This window comes from Harpia harpyja, chromosome 5 (assembly GCF_026419915.1).
Source record: "Harpia harpyja isolate bHarHar1 chromosome 5, bHarHar1 primary haplotype, whole genome shotgun sequence".
NCBI classification, from domain to species: domain Eukaryota; kingdom Metazoa; phylum Chordata; class Aves; order Accipitriformes; family Accipitridae; genus Harpia; species Harpia harpyja.
This window is the reverse complement of record NC_068944.1, coordinates 814686-839023: the sequence shown is the minus strand read 5'-3', so window position 1 is coordinate 839023 and position 24338 is coordinate 814686. Positions and strand designations below refer to the sequence as shown.

The 24338-nt window shown below is 38.5% G+C and overlaps 1 protein-coding gene across 1 annotated transcript; it reads right to left on the bottom strand.

The window, feature by feature from the left end:
- Nucleotides 1-54: 54 nt before the first annotated feature.
- SPATA48 (spermatogenesis associated 48) lies at nucleotides 55-24166 on the bottom strand. The gene is given in 9 exon segments (XM_052788188.1): nucleotides 55-88; nucleotides 1113-1220; nucleotides 12513-12620; nucleotides 13166-13207; nucleotides 14302-14369; nucleotides 14812-14968; nucleotides 15622-15686; nucleotides 16647-16729; nucleotides 23485-24166. Coding segments are annotated over 9 exon segments (1179 nt in total). The 5' UTR covers nucleotides 23999-24166.
- Nucleotides 24167-24338: the final 172 nt, after the last annotated feature.

Genomic DNA, 24338 nt, shown 5'->3' with positions numbered 1-24338 from the left:
TGAAACACTTGACAAGGTGAATTCTTTAAAAGCCAGGCAGCTCCCTAAAGCTCCTCAAGCCTTTTCCGGGTACTTTTCACTGGCAGTGCTGAAAAAGAAGTGTGATGTGTTGTGAACAGAATCCTAAAGCCAGTTAAACAGTTAGTGGAAGATAAATTTCTCAGGAAAATGTGGAAACTTGGGATAGTGTCACCATGTCCTAGATGATCATGGATGACAACAAATCAGAATCTAAAGCACAAAATCATAAAGGAGAGAGGGGACAAAAAATAGTTATTAAGCTATTCTGAAGCTACTGGGAGAAAGGCTAGGTTGGTCCTTTGCCAATGTCAGAAGCTCTTTGTGCTAACAAAAGGAAAAGGGGTTTTCAGCTGCTCTGAAGTGTCTGGCTCGTTTGAAACCTACAAGAGGTAGACACCTGAATACTTCACTGGCCCATAGTTTTAACAAGCCTTGTATGGAAGAGCAAGAGAGAATAAAGATTACTAATTCACTTCATGAGGTAGCGACAATAGCAATGTAGGGCTATTATGAGGATTTCATAGGCACAGGGTCCTGGGCTGCATTGGTGTGGGGGCATGGCATGAATTTGCCTCTCACTGCCTTCTAAGTAAACCCACCCATTTTTAACAACTATTTTTGTATAGCAAATACCCATTTCATAAGTCTGCCAACACCAATTTGGAAACACAACACCACACAGTTTTCTTTGGGAATTCTTAACTTTGACATTCATGGGCCTCTTTCAAAACACACACAGATCAATCAATCAATCAAAAAAAAAAGTCACTTAAACCATGACTTAGTGACTATAGCTAAAGAAAAAATTTCTCAGTGTAGAAATAATCTACATTTAAAAATCATGATTTACCTCAGTATTAAGGTACCTTCCCAGTACATACCTTATGATGTTCCAGAAAAATTCTAAAACCTCAGAAGGATTTCAGATTAGCATGACAATAATGTGGTGGGATCCAACCCCAACTGCTCTGTATTTTTTAAGCCAATGGAATGTCATGCTTAACATTTAATTGTTCTTCAACTAAATAAATGCAATTAGGATTTTCCCTGTAATCTTTCTGAACAAGCCGAGAAATATACCTCATACCTACCCATGCATTTGTGCAATTATTGATGGGGTTGTTGATGGAAGATTAGAATTTGCCGGGTGAGTTGCTGACCAATGAACCTTGCCAGTGTATCCAGGGATATTTGGAGTGCTAAAGGAAAAAGTTAAAGGGGGGATGGGGGCAGAGAAAGGGTAAATTAAATGACTATAGGCTTGAAATATGACTTACAGATCAGTTCTAAAATAGCTAGTGTTTATTAAAGATGGATGGGGTAAAAATTCTTCATAATACAATGAGTAGTCCTTAGAATATATGAACTGGCACAGATTCTTTACGATCAGCAAAACAACTTTATGATGATCTAGCTGAAGATCCGACCCAAAATCTTTGGTTAGACATGGCAAAAGTGAGTTCTTTAGTGACTTTTCCTTCTTTTTCCCCCTTCAGTTTTTTAGGTTGAATACTGTATGATATTCATGATTACAAGCAACATTCAATCTCAAAGAAAAAATGGGGTCACAGGGTTCGCATAGAACACAAAAAGCAAGGAAATATTCTTTAAAAATGTGACACAGATTTAGCTCATATTTAGGTTCCAGCTTCAAATATGGAATTTAGGTAGCAGGCTTTGGGCCAACAGGTGTGATTTCTCATGGCTTAAACCATAAATGATTTCCCAAATGATTCTAAAGTTCTCTAAATTTCCCCTAGAATTTATTAAGAATGTATTTATAAGTATATGTAATATTATTAACACTACTTGGACACATCGACTTAAATTCTAGCTCGAGTACACCGGTGGATTGAGACAGTATGTGCCACATCTTGGAAAATTAAAGCCTTTTGTTAATTCTGATGCTAAGTTTTAATGTGAAATTCAAAAAGAAAGTTCCTTAAAGAGATGGAGGAAATAATTCTACTTATCTGACGTAGCACAACAGAAAATTTTGATAGCAATTGCTGCAAGATGAAGCAGAGATGAACAAAATTAAAGAAAAAAAAAAAGAAGGTACTAATATGAATTCAGAGAGATAATCCATGAAGATTAAAAATAAAACAATCTAAACCCCCAATACGACAGCTTTTTTTCAGTACAAAGTTATTCAGAGTATTATCAGTACTGTTCTATATTGACAACTCAAAATAGGACACTGCTGAATTATACATATATCCAGACAGCCCATACACATGGAGGTAAGAGCTCATGACAAGCTGTTTCACCCGCTGAATCAACTAAATATTTGGGATTGTAAACCTTGCCTCCATTAGTGTTTTGCAGGTCTTCAGACCGCATGAATGATAACAGTGCCTCCTTTAAAATAATCTCTGAGGTATTTTTTCGTTCCCCTGTACTCTGGGTAAAAATAAACAGTTCCTTTAATTATAAAGTGCATAGAGCTATTAGTTTCAGTACAGCTGATCAGCTACTTCTCCGCAACTAAGTTCAGCACAGGATGCAAAACTGGACATATGTGCGAGATGTGGTTTATCAGAAAATTCTTTGACTTGTGTACTAGGAAACTTGGCTCTGAAATTCCTCACCAGAATAGCAGAGATAATGACAAAATGCTGTATCTACCTACCACAGTTATAACAAAGGAGTGTGGGTGAACTGTACGTGCCACAGGAGCATTGGTGGTATATGTTGTAGTCTTTGTACCCATATTTAGCAGAAAGACCATCTAGTCCTTTGTCTTATTTTGGAGTAGCCTTGCAATAACCAATACATTCATACACTGCTATACTCCCTGGGCCATGCTCCAGTACATGACCCCACAGAGAAGATGGCTTTGTAGCATCAGTACAGCAGTTTTGCAGCACTTGGGAAGCTGTTACTTATAGGGAATGGCCAAGTAGTTGGCTGAGCAAGTGAAAAATCTGCTCTCTGTTTTGACAGTGGCCATGCAGGGGTAACAAGTAGGCCTGAAAATCTAGTACAGCAGTAGAACATATTTTCATAATTGGCCAAAATGGCTTGCAGACAAATTTGCTTTTTCATGTCAAACTAGACAATTGTTAGGTTATGTGCAGATTAGATAACTCTGTAGAAAATTTCACCTGCATGTGCAGAGATCCCACTGAGGGACACAATGGACATTGGGTGTGTGTGAGTATAAGCACATGCATTCATGCAAACCTGAAAATGTGGTATCACTTTGAAAGAATCAGTCAGACTGCCAACAGAGTTTTATTACCCTGGTGACATGCTACATACCAAGATACATCTCTCACATGTAATAAAGAAACTCCATTGACTTCCTTGAAATTTTGTGAGTGTCACAAAGAGAAGGATATCACAAGAAGCCCCATATTAACTTGCAAAATCTTATAAGCCTATTTGGAGTTAACTTACATAATAACTATACAACTCTGGAGGTATTAGAATACATTATGCACTGTGAGGCATCTGATTGATAAAATCGTCTGACCTTTAAATCTTGTAAAACTAGAAGAAAATAGAAAAGCATCATAAGTGGTCAAACGAGACCCAAAAATCAAGCCTGAGAGATGACCCAAGATGAAGCCTTGTTCTAGACTGTCTGTTAGAAAGGATTGACAGAAGCTGGTATATTCATAACACATGGGAAGGATGTAGCTCTGAAAGAGAAGAGAGGTGGGCAGAGAGAAGCTAAAAGTACCAGGATAGTAAGAAAGCTTACACTACAGTAAAGCAGCTGCTCTCCTGGGAACCTGCAAAGAAGATGCAAAAAATGTGCTGCGGTTATGTATGCGATAAAGCAGAAGAAACTGAGGTTAAAAAAATACCCCTTTGGTTTTTTGTTTTTGGATCATGCTGTCTAGCTCTTCTGTGTTTTCTCTGATGAGCTGCTAAACCAGATTGCTGCTGCTAAAGAAAACAGCTAAGTGCCAGGCTACCACTGGGCAACATACAAAACTCCTCTGTGGTTATGCTGTCGTCATCAAGTTTTCTTTCTGTAACCATGACATCTCTCTTGTTCATACACTTGTTATCATGCTAGCAGCTCTTAGTCCCAACAGTAAGAAACATACAGTGTTGACAGTTGAATCTGTGCAAGCTCTAAGATTTTTTAAGTGGAATGTAGTGATTCCGAGTGCCTCTGTTTTGGTGTGCCTCTATTTTGTATGTCCACCTTGGGATGTCTTTGAAGATTTTTATTTCCTGGTAGCGTTCAGGAAAAACAGTGTGGACTTAATTTAGTTGGCCACCCATACTGACATTTAGAGCTATCTGAGATGCCTTAAGGTATCTGAGATAACCCCCTATAGCACAGGACCCGCAGGAGATCTGTGATGGTGTTTACAAATGATGGTCTAGGGTGTCTCCAGGGCATTGGACGGCCAGGTTTCCCATGTAAATTCCATGTCAGCTGTTTTTATAGGAGCAAAATCAATATTCCCCCAAACAATTTGTAATTCTTGAAAACCTTGGATCTAGCACTTCAGCTTAAGCGACTGAGGTATCCAAGTTCTTTGTGCAAGAATTCTATCTAGTGAAAGCTATCTGGTAGATTCTTACCTTGCACTTATGAGCAGAGTTCCTAACATCTTACTCTTTCTTAGAAACACTGTTGTATAAATCTCATAGAACTAAAGCACCAGATTAAGTCATTAACTAGCTCTTCTGGCTACTGCAATTATAAAATAGGCCTCTCAGGTCTCACTCACAGTACGTAAGACTCGCAGCTGGCTTCCACCTCAAATTCCCTTCCAGGAAGACTGACATGTCACATGTTTGTGGCCCTTCTTTTACTCCATGATCCTATTTGCCAAGCAGAATAACCTGTGGTAAAAATGCCTCAGACGTGATCCTATGTCAGGAAACTCAGAGCATACAGTCTCTTGTGTTGGGAAAGAATATACCTGAGAGAACTTGTGAAGTCAAAACAAGGTGCTCCATGCAGAGCGAAGAATGGGACCAACAGGATTTTTGAACAGAGCATTCTGGGTTGCATTTCATACCCTTCTCCCTCAGCGATCAAAGCAGGATAGGGAATGGGTATTTACAAATGGACTTGGGGTTTCTAAAAGGATAAAACCATCAAAATGGTAATTCCCCAGAAATATTTTTAGTCATGTTGAACTGGAACATTTTGTTTCTACAGTTTCAAACAGTTTTATTCTGCTTTCAACTTTTTCAACCCCTCTTTTTAGTACAGGGTATTACTTTTCAGAAACAAGGAAGCATTTCAAGCCAGCAATAAAATCTCATTTGGAAAATGTCTAAGTAGGATATTTCAGCATCCCCCACCCTCAGTCCCCCAAATGACTCAAACTGGAAGATCATTAAAAAGGCATACATGGTAGACAAGCTGTCAGTTTCTGAAGAAAAGACGCATTGTGGGAAAGCTCTTAGGCAGCCCATGAAAATGAGTATGCAAGGTGCAAGGCAGCAGAGGGTCCTGTCCCCAGCTAATTGTGGCCTGTGAGGTTTCTGTGGTAACTTGAAATGATAAGGGATGCATACACAGAGTCAGTTGGAAGCTGACTACACTGAAGAAATATGACTGAAGTCACCACAGATATACTGATGTGATAGTAGCATTTTGCCCAATGTGCTTGAGAAACCAAGAATAAAGGGTAGTTTCAGAGAACAGTTTTGTGCAAGAACTGCACGACTTGAAACACTCTGGACTTTGTCTTCCTAGAAACTCTATGTCTTAAGTTCCCATTTCAATCAACTGCTTCCAGAAATGGATTTTGGTCAGATTTTGTCTTCTCTCTGACACAGACAACCTCTGTGGCCTTGGACAAGTCACTTCAGCCTCCTCAGTCTTCATCTTTCAAAAACTAATACTATAATCTACTTCACCACTGTTATGGCAATGAATTAGTTGATGCTTCAAAAGTGCTGCTAAGTAAGTAACACTTTGTTAGAATGCATATGTATTGTGTAAGCACTGCCCTCTACCGAGTATTAGGAGAGCTGATGAATTATGAGTAGCAAGTTTTAAAATGTTAATGACTGCCAGATTTTTACTTAATTCTGGAGGCAGAGGCTTTTAATGTGGAACAAGGAAACATAATCTCTGTCCTAAATGCTTTTGACAAATTTCAAGAGGTAGGTTCCAGTAAGTACCACAGTGAAAATCAGGAAGTTGCTGTGCTATAATACAAAAGACACACAAAAGAGGAAAGCACAAGTCAGATAATCAGATACCTGATTGGTATGAACTGTTGCTATGTATGCTGGAATGCACTAAGTGTGCTACACTGTTACTACACTAAGTACTGCTAACTCATTGAGGGTGTAAGGGAGTTCTAACAATGCCAAGGAGGAGAGTTATTTGTGTCTGTCAGACTGAGCATTTACCAGAGCCCTGCCCATGAATGCTACAAAGGAAATCCCCATCACCAGCGTGTGAGGCTTTTTTTCCATTGACCCTTGAAACACCTGCAGAACTAAAATACCACATAGAGCATAACCTTGTTTCAGCAGCTGATTGGGGAAGAGGTCAACAAAGGAAAAAGCTGGTGACTAGGGGTGAAAAGAATTATATAAAATTACATACCTATAAAGATGTTTAAGAAAAAGAGAACAGCAGATGATTATGTTGGGAATCCATATGATGCAATAAAACCAGTTTCTCTATGGTTTTCAAAATTATTAGGTTCAAAACGCACTTCTGAATAAGAAAAAGATTTTTTCAAAGTAGTTATTAATAACAAGAAAGAATGAATTGGGTCATTACTTATTTTCACTTATTAATAACACGGAGCCTCTCAAAAGTGTCCAGAGAATTTAGCAGTCTGAGCCTTCCTGGAAGTCACTGTAGCTGTGTTGTGAAGTTTCCTCCTCTGTGTAACTTGCCCAAGAGAGCTGAAAATACAGTGTTTCTTCAGAATTCAGACTGTCGTCCTCTTCCTTGATACACATTTGGGTTGAAGCAGCAGTTACACACAGGGGATCAGATTTTTAAAAGTGCTCAGTACCTAAAAGTTTCATTGTGGTGTTTGTGGCCAGATTTTCACAGGAGCTCAGCAATCAACGTGCACCCAGAATGGGAGCTCTTTCAGAATACTGGTTTTCATGTGTGGTTGCTGAGCTATTTTTGAAAGCCTGGCTGGCTGCACAAAACATACTCTTTAGCTCACAGTTGCTTCCCTACCTAGTATATGGTTAGCTATGTGACATATAAAACCAAATGCAGAATTCATCTTCCACAAATAAATATTCTAAGCAAATAATTCATAATCAAATCAGTAAGAAACAAAGAAAAAATAACCAAGGAAAACAGACATAATCAATTCAGAGTTCAAAGTAGTCTAAAACATATCGCAGAGGTCTCAGTTCTGCAAAATATATGAACTCAATTCTATCCCTGTTCAGGAAATCTTGTTCAGCAGATACCTTTAACTCACTGATTCCAATGGAATTTACACTTCATGGGTTTGAAAGAAAAGGAAGCAAATACAAGAAGAGAGTTTAAAGTAGGCAGATGAGTGGAGAAAGTAGGAAAAAAACCCACAAGAAAGTGAAAATATGCACAAAAAAATCAGTAAATTTAAAAATACAACAAAAGCCACTTGAGCCACTGGACAATTGTTGTCCAGCATACCTAACAAAACTACACAAGCAACATACAATGAAAATACAAAAAAGAACCAAAGCATTCAATTTGGAACCTCGCTGGTTTGTGGCATAAAAAGATGAGAGTCAAGCCTACAAGTCCTGTGCTCTGACAATGTAGTCCACTCGACAAGAGCACTGAGCTGTAAAACAAGATCATGATAGGTTTTATAAAAGATTTTTGGAGATCTGTTGGTGAAAAAGAGCTGCATTAGAAAGAGATTATCAGAGTTCACAACAACTTCCAAATTTTTTGACTGGCTCTTTTTTTTAAAAAAGATTTCTATGTTGCCCTTGGCAAAGAAATGATAGAAGATTCCAGCTGTTAGGCATACTTTGCAACTTAATCGAGGATGAAAGAGAGGAACGAGTTCATCCTAAAGCAAATTCAGGAGTGCATACACAAACCAAGGATATTAAGAATGATGCTACATTCCAGGGCTGGAACAGAACTCAAGAGATGATGTAACTGATCCCTTTCCCCCAAGACAGGCTTTAATGACAGCCTGGAAGAGAATGAGAGGAACTGAATTACCAGGATCTTTGGTCAAGTGTGAAGATGAAAAGTCTGACCTGAGAAAAGCACTTCCACAGCTCCCTTAGGGAAATGCCCACTGATCATCCTAGACTGCCACCAGATCACAAACATAGTTTTGCTTAATAAGTTTGGATTCATAAATTTAGCACTTCTAGATGAATCGCAACACTTACGACGTGGCTTTTTACATGTGGTGAAGGCTCCCACAGATATTCCATGTCTGAACCACAGCGAAAAACTGGATAAAAAGTGACTTAGATTCCTAAGTCTTCACTTGTGTCCCAGCCTAACTTTTAAGAACTATGGCCATAATTTTGTGCTAATTACTATTTTTTAAAACCAATTTTCAGCAAAGCATCATTTCAATGGCTTAAAGCTCAGAGTTTGGCAAAAAAAAGGCACAGGCTAGGGCTCAGGATACATGCAGTTTCATTCCTAACTGTGCTACAGATTCCCAATGGGATTGGCAAACCACTTAATCACACTGCACCTGGATTCCCATCTGTAAAACTTCCAAATTGCATGCTAAGGACTTCAGAGTATTATCTAGAGTGCTGGGTTTATGCACAGCAGCTTTTCACAACACTGATCTTCTACTAGGGGCTTTTAGGCTCAACTGCAGCATAAATCATTACTTTTATCTTTTTTCTAATTCCTTAAGAAAAAAAGAAGAAAAACAGAAGATGGTTTCCTGTTCTGCCAAAAGGAAGAGAGGGTGGGCACAAGGGTAACATACAAGATATGCCCAGGTTCACCACTCTTCCTGTTTGTCTCTGCAAAATTATATGACAGATGACTCTTAGCTAGTTTCAGCTTTGCTAATAATTTGAATGGCAACCACTTTCTTGCATGGTCTGGGGAAGAAAAGTGTCTCACTCCGGAGTAATGCCTGAGCACTGATGCTGTTGCCCAAGTGCTAGAGGCAGGAAGTGCAACTGCTAGTCCATGAAAGAGTGAAAGTGACTATCTACAAAGAGATTTTTACATTTTACAGACTTCCAAAGCATATTTAGGCTTCTAAATCCAAAGCATACATCTAACTTCTCAAGGATTTTGGTGGGAGTCTAGCAGCCTTAATACCTTTACACATCTTTCCAGAACTACTGGCAAACACACAAAGTGGAAAAAAAAATTATAGCCATCACTTTTATGTCTTCTTTCTGACTTTCTTCTTTCTTCCACTTAAAATCATAGCAATCTTGATGTCTGACAATCATAGACAGAGAATAAATATGAAAAACTTAATAGAATTTTTCAGGTGGAATTGAGTTTTTCACAGATTTGAGATGTCAGAATCTTTTAGGTTTCAGAGATCTTGGTCTTCTTGTTGCCAGAAATCAATGAAACCCATAGCCTCACTCACTAAAAAACAGGAAAATTACATAGAGAATACTGGAGAAGGTAATACAGAACCTGTTGCTCAAACTTATAAATGCACCATGATACCATACGCTGCAAATAGCACCAGACAAGATGTCTGTCAGTTTGCAGCACAGTGTACACATCAGCTTCTGTTCTTCAAAGCTCTACAGCAAAAGAAGTATGACGAGGCAGAACTAAGGGTTAATAGCTCTGCTAACTTCCCTACAAACTCAGAAATCTCTGTTCAGCATTATGTTGCACGCTATGTGTCCTGTATTTTTAAAGCACGTTTCTCAATAATAATTTTATACTATTTTATGTTCTAATTCAAGCAGAAGTTAAAAGTTAGATGAAGGCTGTGAGAAATCAGATGACTTGTGCAGGAGGCGAGATAAAACAATCAGAATGGTGCATTATGTACATAAAAGCTTGGTATTAATAGGTTTGGTTGTAGTCATACGGGTCAAATTTGACCATCTTACAATGCTTAGCACCTTACTTTGCCTGTGAACCTACTGCTGTAATAAGTAAGGCTGTGTGAAGAATGACGTGCTGTTCCCCACACATGTGTGTGACAGCATGTGATGCATTGCAAAAGGATATGCATTCTCCCTGAAACTGATGTAAGAAACAGAAATGAACAGACCTAAGGTGGAGCTCAGAAATTCCAGCTACTTCCAAGGCAGCTCCCATCAACTAGGAATGTTTAGCACATACTCTGCTATATGTGGTAAGGCCCAGCATTGTGCCTTTTCTTCAGAACAGAGGGCAATATTTTTACAGCTTCTCTCCCTCTGCTTCCTCCAGTGAAGTATATCTTCTGTAGTTTCCCCAGAGATGTGGACGTTGCAAGACCACTGAAAGGACAGAAAGGAAAGGCCTATGCAAAGACAAAACCTGATTAAGTAAACAGAACAGTCTCTTTCCTCTTTTATCATTTTTAGTTCTTACCACTAAGTTGTTAGTTTTACCATTTTACTTTCTCAAAATTTGCAAATAAATGCTTAATACCAGCTCAAACTACTAAAGACAACTTTAGGAAAGGCTTAAAGTGAAAACCTTTGAATTTCAATGTTCGTGATCTAGCTAAAAGTAAGGTGTTCCTAATGGCATTCAGGAAGCTTTTGCAAACTCAACGGCCATCTAGTGACTAAAGTTAAAAATCACATATTTTTAACATGGCAGCATCCTGGTTTCAGCTGGGATAGAGTTAACTGTCTTCCTAGTAGCTGGTACAGTGCTATGTTTTGAGTTAACACTGGTGTTTTCAGTTGTTGCTATGTGGTGTTTAGACTAAAGTCAAGGATTTTTCAGCTTCTCATGCCCAGCCAGCAAGAAAGCTGGAGGGGCACAAGAAGTTGGCACAGGACACAGCCAGGGCACCTGACTCAAACTGGCCAACGGGGTATTCCATACCATGGGACGTCATGCCCAGTATATAAACAGAGGAGGGGGGGCGGGGAATCGCCGCTCGGGGACTAGCTGGGTGTCGGTCGGCGGGTGGTGAGCAATTGCACTGCGCATCATTTGTACATTCCAAACCTTTCATTATTGCTGTTGTCATTTTATTAGTGTTCTCATTATTAGTTTCTTCTTTTCTGTTCTATTAAACCGTTCTTATCTCAACCCACGAGTTTTACTTCTTTTCCCGATTTTCTCCCCCATCCCACTGAGGGGGGGGGGGGGAGTGAGCGAGCGGCTGCGTGGTGCTTAGTTGCTGGCTGGGGTTAAACCGCGACAGGCAGTATTCAAGTCATACTGCCCATTCAAACAATGGCACATGCGCTTCTACTCAACAGACCTGTTCATTAATACTAAAGAACAGGAGGCATTTGAAGTATGAAAGTATGGCATAGTTTGAGAATAAACATAGTTTTTTTGGAAGTAAGGACTCTATTCAGAATGGCATCAGCAATAATTCCTGACGCATGCTAAGCTCAGAACCTTCTCTTCCATGTCCTCCCCACTTGAGCCTTGAATGTAACACAAATCTATTTCCTGCTGCTGGACATTTACAGGAATGCCTGAGTTAGGTAGTACCAGCATCATTAGAAACCGTAAATCAGGTGTTTTGGGGTATGATCTAGGACATGTGCTCAGACTAGCTTCACGTGCAACCTTTCTCAATTGAAAAAAATGGAAAGGTGCCTGCTGAGTTCTTAAAACTTGGTTCTGCAATTAATCTAGCAAGGTTAACAACAGGAGGGAGAGTATACTCTGATTTCCATCCCAGCCTAGGTCAGAGCCTGCCAATTGTGAAGAGTTCATTATACCAAGACAGTATATCACACTGGTGTTACCACGGGCAGCTTTTACTTCCCAGGATTAGAACACTAGTTTTTGGCCCGACAGTCAGTTGTTGTCAGTCCATTATGACCATTCTGTACTAGATGTCACTTGGGCCACAGAGCAACTCCTGGATGGAAAAAAACCTAATCAACATTTCTGGTTGAAAAGCATGATGCAAGGTGTTAGGAGCATAATTTCCCTGGAACTATAACACTAATGTGATACAATAAAGAATCAGGCCTTAATGTTCTATGACAAATTCATACTTAGTCAAAACAGGTTGCATTTAAGCTTACCATAACGCAAATTGATGGATAAAATCTGTTATACCATCATCTCAGTAGACATCTCTCTGCTTATTTTTGTATCAGCTTCCTTGACTGATTTTGTATATCTAGGCTGAATGGTCCCTTAGATTTATACAGACCTACACCGACCACTGGAGGCAGTTACCACTGTAGGCCATTTACTACTGACTCAGTTATTAAAAAGGACTCTTCAAGTTCAAGCTTCAGTCTGAAAGCCCACTGTTCTTCCTGTGTTAACAGACCTCATTCAAGTTATTAAAAAGAATAAGGAGCGTTCCCCCCAATTTTTTTCATTCTTTTGGCCCAAGACCAGATCTTTAACTGGTTCTTTCCCTTTCCCAAGTAACAAGAACTCAAGAGGCAGTATCAAAATTGTGCCAAAAAGAGAAACATACTGTGCAGTGTTTGTGTAGCAAGGCTTTGAAGTTTGCACATTGTTAAGTGGGATTAAGTCTACATCGGCATTGTTAATGTCTTCAAAATTTACTGCACCAACACAGCCACTGTCTGGATAGAAAGGAAATCGGAGATATGTACATTATTCATAAGACAGCTGGTGGAGGCAGCTGAACCATATACTGCATGCTCCAAAATTCTAGTTATTTATTAAAATGGTCCACAAGAAAAAACATGGACATTAACTGCCCTGTGTGCTTGGCACGTCCCAAGGTGAAAACAATCATCTGCTGAACTTGCAGCACATAACAAATGACAGCTCTAGTACATATGTACAGAGAGGAGGCTTGGAAAGAATGGAAATAAGATAGAAATGTGTCATCTCTTCTCCTTTTGGCTGTGCCCATGATCAGACTGGGATATTCTTCCAAAGAGGACATGACAGAATCCTGATTTCTAGTTTACAGGTAAAAAGCTGGAGTCACCTGCAAGCAGAGGAGACTCAACACATGCTCTCCCTTGGCACCAGAAAACATCTTAAGATTAGATAACATAGTCCATCTACAACTCTTGCTTCAGAAAATGAGAGATAGATTGCTTGGGCTTAATCAAAAATGTAGAAGTAGAAACAACCCAGGGACATTGTACTTACATATACAAAGGGCTATGACAGGTTCGAGAGCTTCAGCTTACACTGTTAAATACAAAATAGATCAATCACCTTTTTTTCACCAGACAGAATAACCTGATAGAATATTTATGAGGTCCCAAAAGAGAGGTGGTGACAAGTCAAAGTTTTGCTCTTGGAATGATGCATTTGAATTTGGTAAAAGACTGTGGTAAATGATTAGGTTGGCATATATGCTAAATGACCCAGTTCAGCAGGCAGAATCCTGTCTTTTAATCTTTATCCTCAGATACTGGGACTTCAGTCAATTTCCTAGGATGGTACAAGCAAGTTTTCTTTAAAAATGAACTGCTTCTCTACTTGTAACACTTCTCTCATTCAATTCTTGAGAACACAGGAAAATTTAACATCAGGTCTGAATTTCTCTCTTGGTCTGTCCCTGCAAGCTGCTCTCACTGTCCATGTCTATATTCCTTTGAAAGAGCAACATTCAAGAAACCATAATGCTAGCGTTTTCTATCTCCCTTCCACCCTGCAGAGGTACCCGTCTCTCCCATTGTATGCCTGACTGTGCCCAGCAGCACACCTATCCCTTGAGTTTGCCCGAGCAAACCTGCTGGCTCGTAGTGTGGAAAGGAGGCAAGTTCTAGTTCTCCTATCTTGCTTTGACCAACCTTTCCTTCCGCATCTCTACTTGGCTCCTATCTGAGGCCTTCTGAGCCTCCTGTCACCCTTTACTGCGCTCATCTGAAATGCCCCACTCTCAGATAGGACAGAATAGGCGAAATACAGAGTGAAGAAAAGACATCAATGCACAGGTGATTGTTTTGGATTCTATAGACAGCAGATAAAACCTTGAGTTTGTACATGTGTATGGTTACCATGGTGTTTTCATAAATGTCATGTCTTAATGAAAACATCAGATGTATGAAGTCATGACAATCATTGACTTTACAGATTTCTTCTGTTCTGCTTTTTATATTTAACTCTCTCACAGGAGAAGCATGCTAGAGTATACTTTTCATATAGTTATTGTATATCTTAACTTCTCTAGTTATAGAATGCTGCTGAATTTAGTCTTCTGAAATAATTAACTGTACACAGACTTCATAAAGGAAGTGTTTAGAGGACCCCGATATTCACAAAAAAATGAAACTTACAAATCAACAGGTCTCTGTGGAGAGGTAAAAGACCTTGTTTGAAATCTGTCCCAGAAGGCTCCAACAACCTAAAATCATAATTAGATGGTTCTTGTAAGGCAACATTACCTAATTAATGTGGCTTAATAGATTTTCATGCAGCGATCAGAACCAATTGCAGGACTGAATTTTAGTTTAGTAAAAATAATAATTATTACAGTTAATAATCACAAGTAAGCTAACTTAACGTGAGATTTGTTATGGTACAGCATCATTCCTATCAACCAATTTTTCATCAATATCCTTATCCTCTCCTTTGGTACTGTGCATGCATATCTTCTTCCGTACCAATTTACAGAGGAGGGGGAGGGAAAAACTATGAAATCATTTGAGGCAATTACTGGAGTGTGCTGATGACCTTAAATGCTCACTTGGTACTGTTTTTATTTGAAAACATTGCTGTGGGTTTATGTGTATGACCTACACAAAATTTAGGCTACATTTCATTAACAAAACCTAAAACCAGTTGACAAGAAATCGTTCACTGTCTTGCCTTATTTCAGGTTCAGGATTGTATCTCCTTTTTGCAAAACTCTGGGAAACAGGATCAGCCAACACTTCCACTGTCGATTCTGGAGGCTGGATTTTGGAAGCTAACATATTATCCCAGGGAACTTCTTCATAAGCTCTAGATCAACAATAAAAAAGAAGAGAAAAAAGTTCCCATATAACCATTAGTGAATGACATCAGTAGCTAGATAATAAGGAATTGTGCGACAAAGAAGGATGTAGAAAATAACAAAGGTGTGTACTTCTAGTTTAAAGGGAAATGAAAAGCCTGGAATTATATTTGCTTGTTGGGGAACACATAGTTATAGTACAGTTTCACAGGCTTATCTTCTTTAAAACTGTCTCACTCACTAACTGAAAGAGGTAGTTTATCTTCCAATAAGCTTACAGTGATGATGGGATTTATTTCGTCTAAATTTGAATAATCAGCTAAGTGAGACGAGACACAAATAGAGATTAGACACCAGTCATATCACGCCTGTGACAGCCGTTGAAGACAGATGTACAGAATGCCCTTTTGGAAACTCCAGCTTCTCTTTACTGCCTATAGGGGAAGCAGAGATGAAAGGCACAGACTGGACACAAGCTTTTAGATAACTAAAGTTCATGTGATGAATCCTATGCTGAATGCTGTTAAAACACCAGAAGTTCTGAGTGATAGAAAAATTGTTTGTAGTCTTATATGCCCTGCTACCTAAAGGTACATAGTAGCAAAAAGATTAAAAAATAAAGCACAAGCAAAAACTATTTTTAAAAGAAATGGTGTCTCACTTTCACTTGCAGAAATAGTATCCTGCTTTTTCTTCTCTCCACCTTGCAGAAGGATCACTTGATTCCTAAGAGAAATCAAATACATGTCAGAAAGCAATGCTATCTACCTATATGATACTATGATCGCTTGTTTAAAGGGTGAACTGTATGTATCTGCATTTTTCTAGTTTACTACCTTCTTTTGCATCAGAATGTGAAACATGCAATTTCACATACTTCACCAGCCAGCACTGGAGATCAAGAATGGATCTATTTCTGAGGAGTTTTACTCAGGAAGGAAAATGTAATATAGTGAATACAAATTTAAAAATTAAAATGTCACTGCCTCTCTACTCCTTAAGAATGTAGCTTTCCATTTGTCTATTATTTATAAAATGGCATAGCAAATGCACTTTGCGGTCCCTCACATATGCCTTATTTATTTGTATGATGTTCATTGCTACAAAAGGTGTCCAACTTAAAGAACTATTTAAGCATGTGCAACACTTTAAGGACTATGAATAGTCTCATCAGTGTAGAAGGAAGAAGGATGCCATTACATTTTCAGTATAGGAAAGACTTAATTAGACTTGCGCTATGGAATCATTGATGGTTTGTTATTTACTTATTTGTTTGTGACTTGCACCAAATAAGGCAGTGCCTAAATATTAAATATATGAGTATTTATACCAAGTATGAGGTTTGGGTATCTTTTGTACATTCTGGTATTTTTGCTCTAACTCTGTCTCCAGTTACACATAACTGACATTGGTTGTATCAGTCTCACATTACCGTCTAAATGCCTTAACCAGCGTAACAGTACAAAAAATGAAAATTATTGGAGCAATAGCCACCATTAAAATCTGGTCGTGCTAACATACAGCTACCTGAAATATAGTTCTTATTTCAATATAATTAGATGAAGAAATGAAAATGTCACTATACTACTGTAATCACTGCCAAAGTTTGTTGAATGGAAAGCAGACTAGAAACAAAATTATTTAAATATGTTTTCTGTCATTACAAGAAGAGCACCAGACACTTGCCTTGAGATTGGGATCCATACAAAATGCAAAGATATGGTTTTGGTCAGGTAGATCAGGAGCAACTTTCACTGGAGTTCTCCAACCTGAAAGAAAGGGCTTCCTATTGTGTTAATCAATTTTTAGCAATCATTACTGTTTTAAACTGGATGAAAACAATTCGTGGCTTCCCATAAAAATTGATGCACCAGTGTCCAGATACCTGTTACCACTCTGAATTACAAACTTCCACAAAAATATATTAAATTACATGGAAGATGAAAGTGATAAATGATATCACAACATACATTGCTATGGTTTGGTCTACTTCACATATTCTCATGTACAGTACTTACTGTATAAAGGAAAGTATCCAAATTATCAAATATAATAACAAAAGCTTGCTAATGCAACCCGAACTAGTAATTACATATTGCATTTCTACAGTTACATAATTTTTGCCAACACTGAAAGCAATAAACAATTCCTTCCACGAGCAGTAGGTGACCGATTTCCTAAAGATATTTCTCTCTCTCCTTCATCCTCCCAACTTCATACTCCAATAATTTGAGCTCTCCCTGACCGGGTCCTGTAAATCAGGCTTACCCACCAAGAGGCCAGTTACTGTAGAGTCACATACATGCTGACTGACTGGTGAGCCAGCATACACATGCTGATAACCAAGTGAGCTGCTGCCAAATAGAAAGATGTTATAATGCCTGAGTTACTCTCAAGAGGAACACTCATTTATGTCTTTCGTCTCCCCAGACTTCAATCTTCAAAAATCTTGCAGGCATGCAATTATCCTTGAGATGTTTATATCTCTTTCAAACTTGGCAGAAATTGGCCAATGGGGTTAAAAGTTACTAGGGGAGAACCAATAGATAAATAAACAAGAGGAATGGAAACAACCTGTCTCCTTAGGGAATCAGGATGAAACTCACAAAATAATCCCGTAAACAAGGTAAGGGATATGTACGAGAGTATCATCTGAACTGCTGTGCCATTAACTAGCATAATGCTTTTCGTGACTTTGGAAAAGGTGTATTTCTAAATATACTTTGTTATACTACAGTAAAAGGGGTAGGCAGCCATACAGCCATCACACCAGTCTCTCTGTGAACACTGGATACTATTATTTAGTATCAAGAATGTACTACTTCAGTAGTACATTAGTACATTAGTTTTCAACCTGCTTGTTCCTTCCAGACCCCTAAAAATCTCCAATGCATATGAAGACCTTTATGTAGGAAATTTAAGCTAATTCATAATTGAGTTACTTTTCCTAGTTATTTGCAGAAATTTTAGGTATACTTTGGAGAAAATAGTTCAAAGACTAAAAGTTGAAAACCACTGTGCAGAATGCAAAATGAGTTCTTGCAGAACTAATCACTCTGACAAAGTTTAAAAGAAAGTCACAGCTTTCAGTAAAAGAAACTAAGTTTAGTATACTAATGTTGTATGTAGATACTGAAATAATATGACCCAGGTTTTAAAAGAGCTTTTTGCACAGTGTGCTATAACTTTATGTTGCTGCTTTTGAAAGGCTTGACAGAATTTGTGGATCTTTGCACTGTGAAGAGCTTTCAAAATTAAAACAATCATTTTGGAAAGTGTCTCTTAAACAGGTAATGTGCTTGCAGTAAAGATTGCAGCTGCATCTTCATTGCCTCAGCTTTGTGTAAAATCTAAATGCTATCTGCAAATATACGACTTGTACTCATATGTGAATGTTTCCATTAAGTTTTATGTCTGAAATGTTGTAATTACTTAATAGGTATGCATGTACTAGTGCCCTCTACAGTAAAGAGGTAGATGGCTCAAATATATCCATTCATATGTCCTAGTAGTTCCATAAAAATAGTCTTCCTCTGGTTCATTGATTAAAGAGCTAAAGGTTGCAACTGTTATTCTTTGTGTTGTATGTGTAAAACACTCATGTCAGCTACAATGTCCTTAGGAGGACATGTAGATAATTGTACATATGAATTTCTAGAGACCTCTGCTTTTGTACTGTATACTGTAATTTGCCATCTTGACACTACTGTCCTACTGCTGGGATGATTAATCTTCTAACATTTACTTCCTTTTCTTTCAGTGGAAAGATCTAGCATAAAAACTGCAATAATTTTTTCTTTAAGTCAACTTTCTGGAGGCTTCAATGCTGCTAATGATTTGCTCAGTCCACAAGATTGAAAATGGCATGATCCGTTCTTGTCCAAGTTGGGAACTCAGTGTCTTGGCTTTGTCACTTTTAAGTAATGACAAGCTTAATGATAGTGTCAGTTTCAGTCTATTACTTAAACTCATCTCCTAATCTGACAAAGCAGGATTCAATGACGGATAATGAATTTAGGGAATTTCTGGCTTGGATTCTGAGTCAGAAACTGAAAATGTACTCATTCATATTTCTAAGCTGTTCCCCAGAAACCATGAAAGCCAGAACATCTCTTTGTTTTGTTTTTAAAGGAAAAAGTTAAATTCTTATGTCACCATATGAAGAAATATGCAGAGAGGTTTCACAAAACCAGCAGCCACACAAGCTTCACTGCACCTCACTGCCATTTGAAAACTGTGCACTGTTTTTGACCTCTTATATTTTAAATTTAGTAGGAGTATTGACTTCAGTGGGCCCAGCAAAAGATAATAATGCCAAATGAAAGGTTTACAGATAACTCTTCCAGATTCTTTTGCTTTGTTCTTTGGTTAATTATTCTACTTCTCTTTATATATGGAAAATAAATATAACCCATTAACATTACTTCTTACCTCTCTTACTCCTTTGAAAGAAAAAGCTACAAATCATCCCCTGAAAACTAACTATAAATAAGCATAAACCCCATCAGTTTATATTGGAAAGACATGCATGACAAAAGAAGCAACAGAGAAAGAACAAAGTTGTTGAATGAAGAAAGCATCACTTTGCTCTTAGGGAAATGAAAAACAAATGCACAGTGAAATACATAACTGTAGGGATGATAAATAATCAAATCCTTAGTGAAACCACAGTTGTTTTATTCAATGGCGCTCAGCCCTCTGAGTTTTTATGCATTATTTCCAGATGACCTACTAGCTTATTAGGCAGTATGCTATTACACAATTCATTGTGTTACAGGTAGTTATTTAATAGCACAGATATTCTTGAGCTTACTGTAGGCCACTTTTCATTCTTAGTTGACTCTGTTTATATGCTACAATACTTATGAGCTATGCACGTTATTTATGAGTGTGCTTGAATTGTTAATTTGATGTTTTTCAAGTTGCACACTTTTTTGCTCTTTGCTTTACATGTTGTTGCCTCTGACTAATCTTTCTTCTTTCTCTTTCTGCAGGCAGGTAAAAGGTTTTATCTCACCAAGTACCTATGTTACAAACTGGGGCTGCACCAGCATTGCCTACAGTCATTTTCTATCATTATTTGAAAGGTAGGAGAGGCTGGAATCCTACCTTGATATGCCTCACACTCAATGTGCTGCTTAATCCTGGATTACCCCTGTATGATTACTTCTCCAGAGTAATGATTACTCTGGAGAAAAGGCTTCTTGCTTCAGGAGAGGAAGCACTGCGAAGGGAACTCCTTCTATACAAAGGCCAATGGGAAATTAGTATAAAGTGACCACAATTATTTCAACAAGTTCTGGATAAAGTTCTTCAGCAGAGCCTCTTAAAGTAACAATGGAATAAAGAGAAGATCTCCGCATGGATAAATAATTGATTAGAAGATCAGAAAAGGAGGGAAGGGGTAAATGATCAATTTTCCAGGTGGATGGAGATAACTGCTAGAGAGACCTGGAGTAACCCATTTGGGCTTAGGACTTTGTTGCTTAACATATTCACAAGTGACCTGGAAATAGTGGGTTGGAAGTTAAGTGGTGGGTTCAAAAAGCAAATGGATATATTAGTGAAGCCAAGTCTATGACTCCATGACTACTAACTACAAACACACCATCTCCTGGTCATGAACCCGTGGTCAACAAAACATCACATGATAGGAAAATATGCAGAGGAAGTATGATGATATTCTTTGTTAATTATCCACAGTCTTGGATAGAATACTGGACTAGTTGGGCTTTTGGACAAATTCAAATATGGCCACTCTAGTAGAGGCATGAGTTAACAGCTTATTTCTCATAGAAAAGGGTTACTATCAAGTCTATAGGTAAACTCTATAGTGTTTCCCATTTCCCAGTTTTTGAAGAAAACTGTGTCTACAGATGTGTCAGCTTCCAGGAAGGGCAAGAAGTTATCTCTGCTCTTTATCAGACTTATCAAATACCCTGGTTCCTTCTGCCATCCCCATGCCCATCTCTGTGCTAAGCCACACAAAACAGAATAATAATTACAAACTGGATATGAGGGCTTCATCACCAGGTTTCCAGGTACAGATATACCTGCACGCTCAAATTCTGAGGGCCTCTTAAACATTGCAAAGAAAATTGAGACCACAGAGAAAAGGTTACAAAATTCTGTTGTCATGTGACTGAAAGAAGGGGACTCTACAGGCAAACACTGCCAACTTCCTAAAGACCTCGTCTTCTAGCACTGAGCACCTTCCCTATACTGAGCGAGAATACATGAAGAATGGCTCTTCAGCTGTCTCCCTTCTCTGGCAGGCTCTGACTCTTCAGTCTCAGAACGACCTTCTTTGTCAGCTTCTCACCTTTGCTTTGCTATCACAGAGCCTCACTGTTCAATAAACTGGCTTTGCTCAGTAGATGCAAAAGACTGCTGGGGAAGTTCAAAGTAACACTGTTGACTGCCAAAGCCATAGCACTGCATCTCACAACAGAGAACCTCCTGACTACTGCAGATGTTTATATACCTCAGCTCATCTGTCTCAAAGGCTGCTTCTGTCTCTCTTTTTTTTCCATTCACCCCCAACACAGTGGAGAAAGTGACTGTAGAATTTGCTTGTAAAATGCCTTACTGATCTCTCTTTCAGCACAACTTCCCCAAACAGCTTAGCTGTGGAATGTCTTGGGACTGTTATCTAGAAAGATTAGCAACTTTCATCACATCATGTGCCTGGGGGTTGGTAGTTGGGCTCTGAATCACATAGCTGAAATCTGGAATTTGTTTATGCAGTCTTATTAAATATAGTAGCTTAAAACTCAACTACTTTTTATATCTATATTTACACATTTGTAGTTAATACCTCAGCATCACAGGATAACTTGTAAATGAATGCTAGGTTTGGAAGAACATTTGCACAGCTTTCCTTAAGAAAGTTATGCTGGACTATTATCTATTTCAAGATTTGTCCCTGAGTTAAGTTTGACTGTTTCTGACACCTTCAGTGGAGTCAGTATTTCACTTCAATAGTGAACTTTACCCAACAAAAAAATCACCAGAAACCCACCAAACAGTTTCTATCTGCTTTCTGGAACTACTCTGCATTTCAGACCGCTTTCTTGACTGTAACCCAGGTTCCTGACTTGATGACATTCAGTTTCAGATTTTGTCTGTGTTCATTTCAGGCGTGTCTCTATCTGCCAGAGTATCTCTATCTTTGTCTCTGTCTGCTTTTCTTTGTGTTGGAAAAATTAATGGTCAGATAGAATTGCGTATCTCAAATCTTCCTTCCCCTTCACTTTTCCAGAAGCTTGCAGAAAAAAACAGCTGATCAGTTCTGACTGATGTCTGAGGTCTAATTCCATATATAAATGGACAACACAGTAACTGAGAAATAAGACTGAAAATTCTATGGGACGCGCAAGAAAAAAAAAAGGAAAATTATGGACTCTATTTTTTTATCCCTTGTGGTTTCTTGGGTTCTTTTGGGTTCTGTTATATGACTGTAGTTAAGCTTAAAGTGATTTAAAATGCAAAGTTTTAAGACAGAAACAAGGAACAAAACTTGTTCCAAAACCACTGTCTGAACTTGTAGCACGTAGAGACTTTATGGAGACAGTAACATGGATGAAGTATAGCTAACTGTGAAGTGTGTGTTATCTCTGTATAGTAAAATGGAACAAGGAGCTTATGTATGTTTCTTTACTATGTTCTAAGAAATTCCTCCCCTCATCTATGAGCATGTTGCCTGAGTTCTCATAAAATTTTTTCCAGCTGTAATGAGCATTTCTCTATGAAAATCATTGGAATTGCCTTAATCTTTATAAAAATTCAACCATATTGCTTATTGCTAATTATGTGTGCCTTTAGAAGCCCTGAGTAGATATTTCTGCTTTCCAGAATTTTCATCATAAAATTCTGAATAGTAACCACCAACCCAATTTTGCTTCATGTTAAAAAGAGTGAATTTCCATTTTGATCCTGTCAATACAAAATGACCAGACCCAACTTAATGTGTAACACATTCATATAAAATAAGAGGGTAACGTGTACTCTGTCCAACGTGTGATGGCAGTCCTAAAGAGCTTCTGTTCTCCAATCAACTAGACACTGGAATAGGTCTTTAAATGGGCTGCACTGCAGCTTGTCAGGAAATACTAAAGGACACAGAAATATCCAGGGGGTTTCATGACTCTGGAGTGATTTGTTATTTTGGTTTACATTAAAACAGGTGCTCATTAGAACTATTGTATATAACTTCACAATTTACATAAATAGATTTTTTAAAACATTATTTACCTTCAAAGATTTTGGTTTTGGTTTGGTTTTAGCATTAGAATGCTCATTAGAATTTGCTGACTGGTACCTCTTTGCTACAGCAGGGACAATGAATCATATAAACACCCTACTGCAGTTGTTAAATTCAGTTCAAATATCCAGGGCAAATATATTTTATAAGGTTGTTCTTTCAGGACCTTGGGGGATGGAGTTCAGAAACTAATTTTATTTTTTAGTTAAGCATCACCAATTTCTTTGGGGATTAAGAAATAAAAATAGTAGTTTGCTTTACCTCTGAGTCGTGCCCTGACAGAAGCAGCTGAAACAGCCCTGGAGTTCTACCTTCTGTCCTGGCTAGTTTTCTCCAGGAAGATCATCTGCCTCCTGTGGGCAGGCTGGCATCTCTTTCCTGTGATGGGGACCCACTGGTGAGGTTTCACACCACTGTAGTCTAGCAGGGATTCAATAGCTCTTCCAACATTGGGCTGCAGGTCAGCATCTGCTCCTGGACTCACAAAACCTGAGCAGGGATTTACTAAAGGCACGTTATCCCACTGTGGGAGTAAAGTGTAATTCGGCCCTACTGGAGGGGTGAATGGATTGAATTTAAGGAAAGAATTACTGTTTTTCTCTTCAAAGCTGGCAAAGCCACGTCTGTTCTCAGGACCTCTCACAACAGGCATGCGCATCTTCTTTAACGGACTTTGATGCTGTTGGCAATCCATCTTGTGAACCGGTTCAACTGACAAGGCGGACTTTTTAAAGGCACTTGCCTGCCTTTCAGCTCCATGGGAAAGCACAGTCATTCTCTTCTATCGTTCTTATGTGGCACTAAACTTAAAAGATTCCACTTGCTCCTGTTTCTCCAAGTTTCTGAAGTCCTAGCCAACAAACCACAGTAAAACTAGAGGTCATCCTGCAGAAGATCAGTGCACAGAAACCATGAGGAGCAAGGCAGTGGTTTAAGTAGTGAATTCCTTCCTGAAAAGAGATATATCAAGTATGTTACAAAAAGAACAGAGCCATTGAGTGAGCAGAGAGTTTTTTTGTTGCTTGGTAACGATGGAAACCACCTCACAATGAAATGTCTCCTGGTGTGAAACATGGTTCATGCGTACCACAGCAATCTAGTCCTTCAAGGGAACA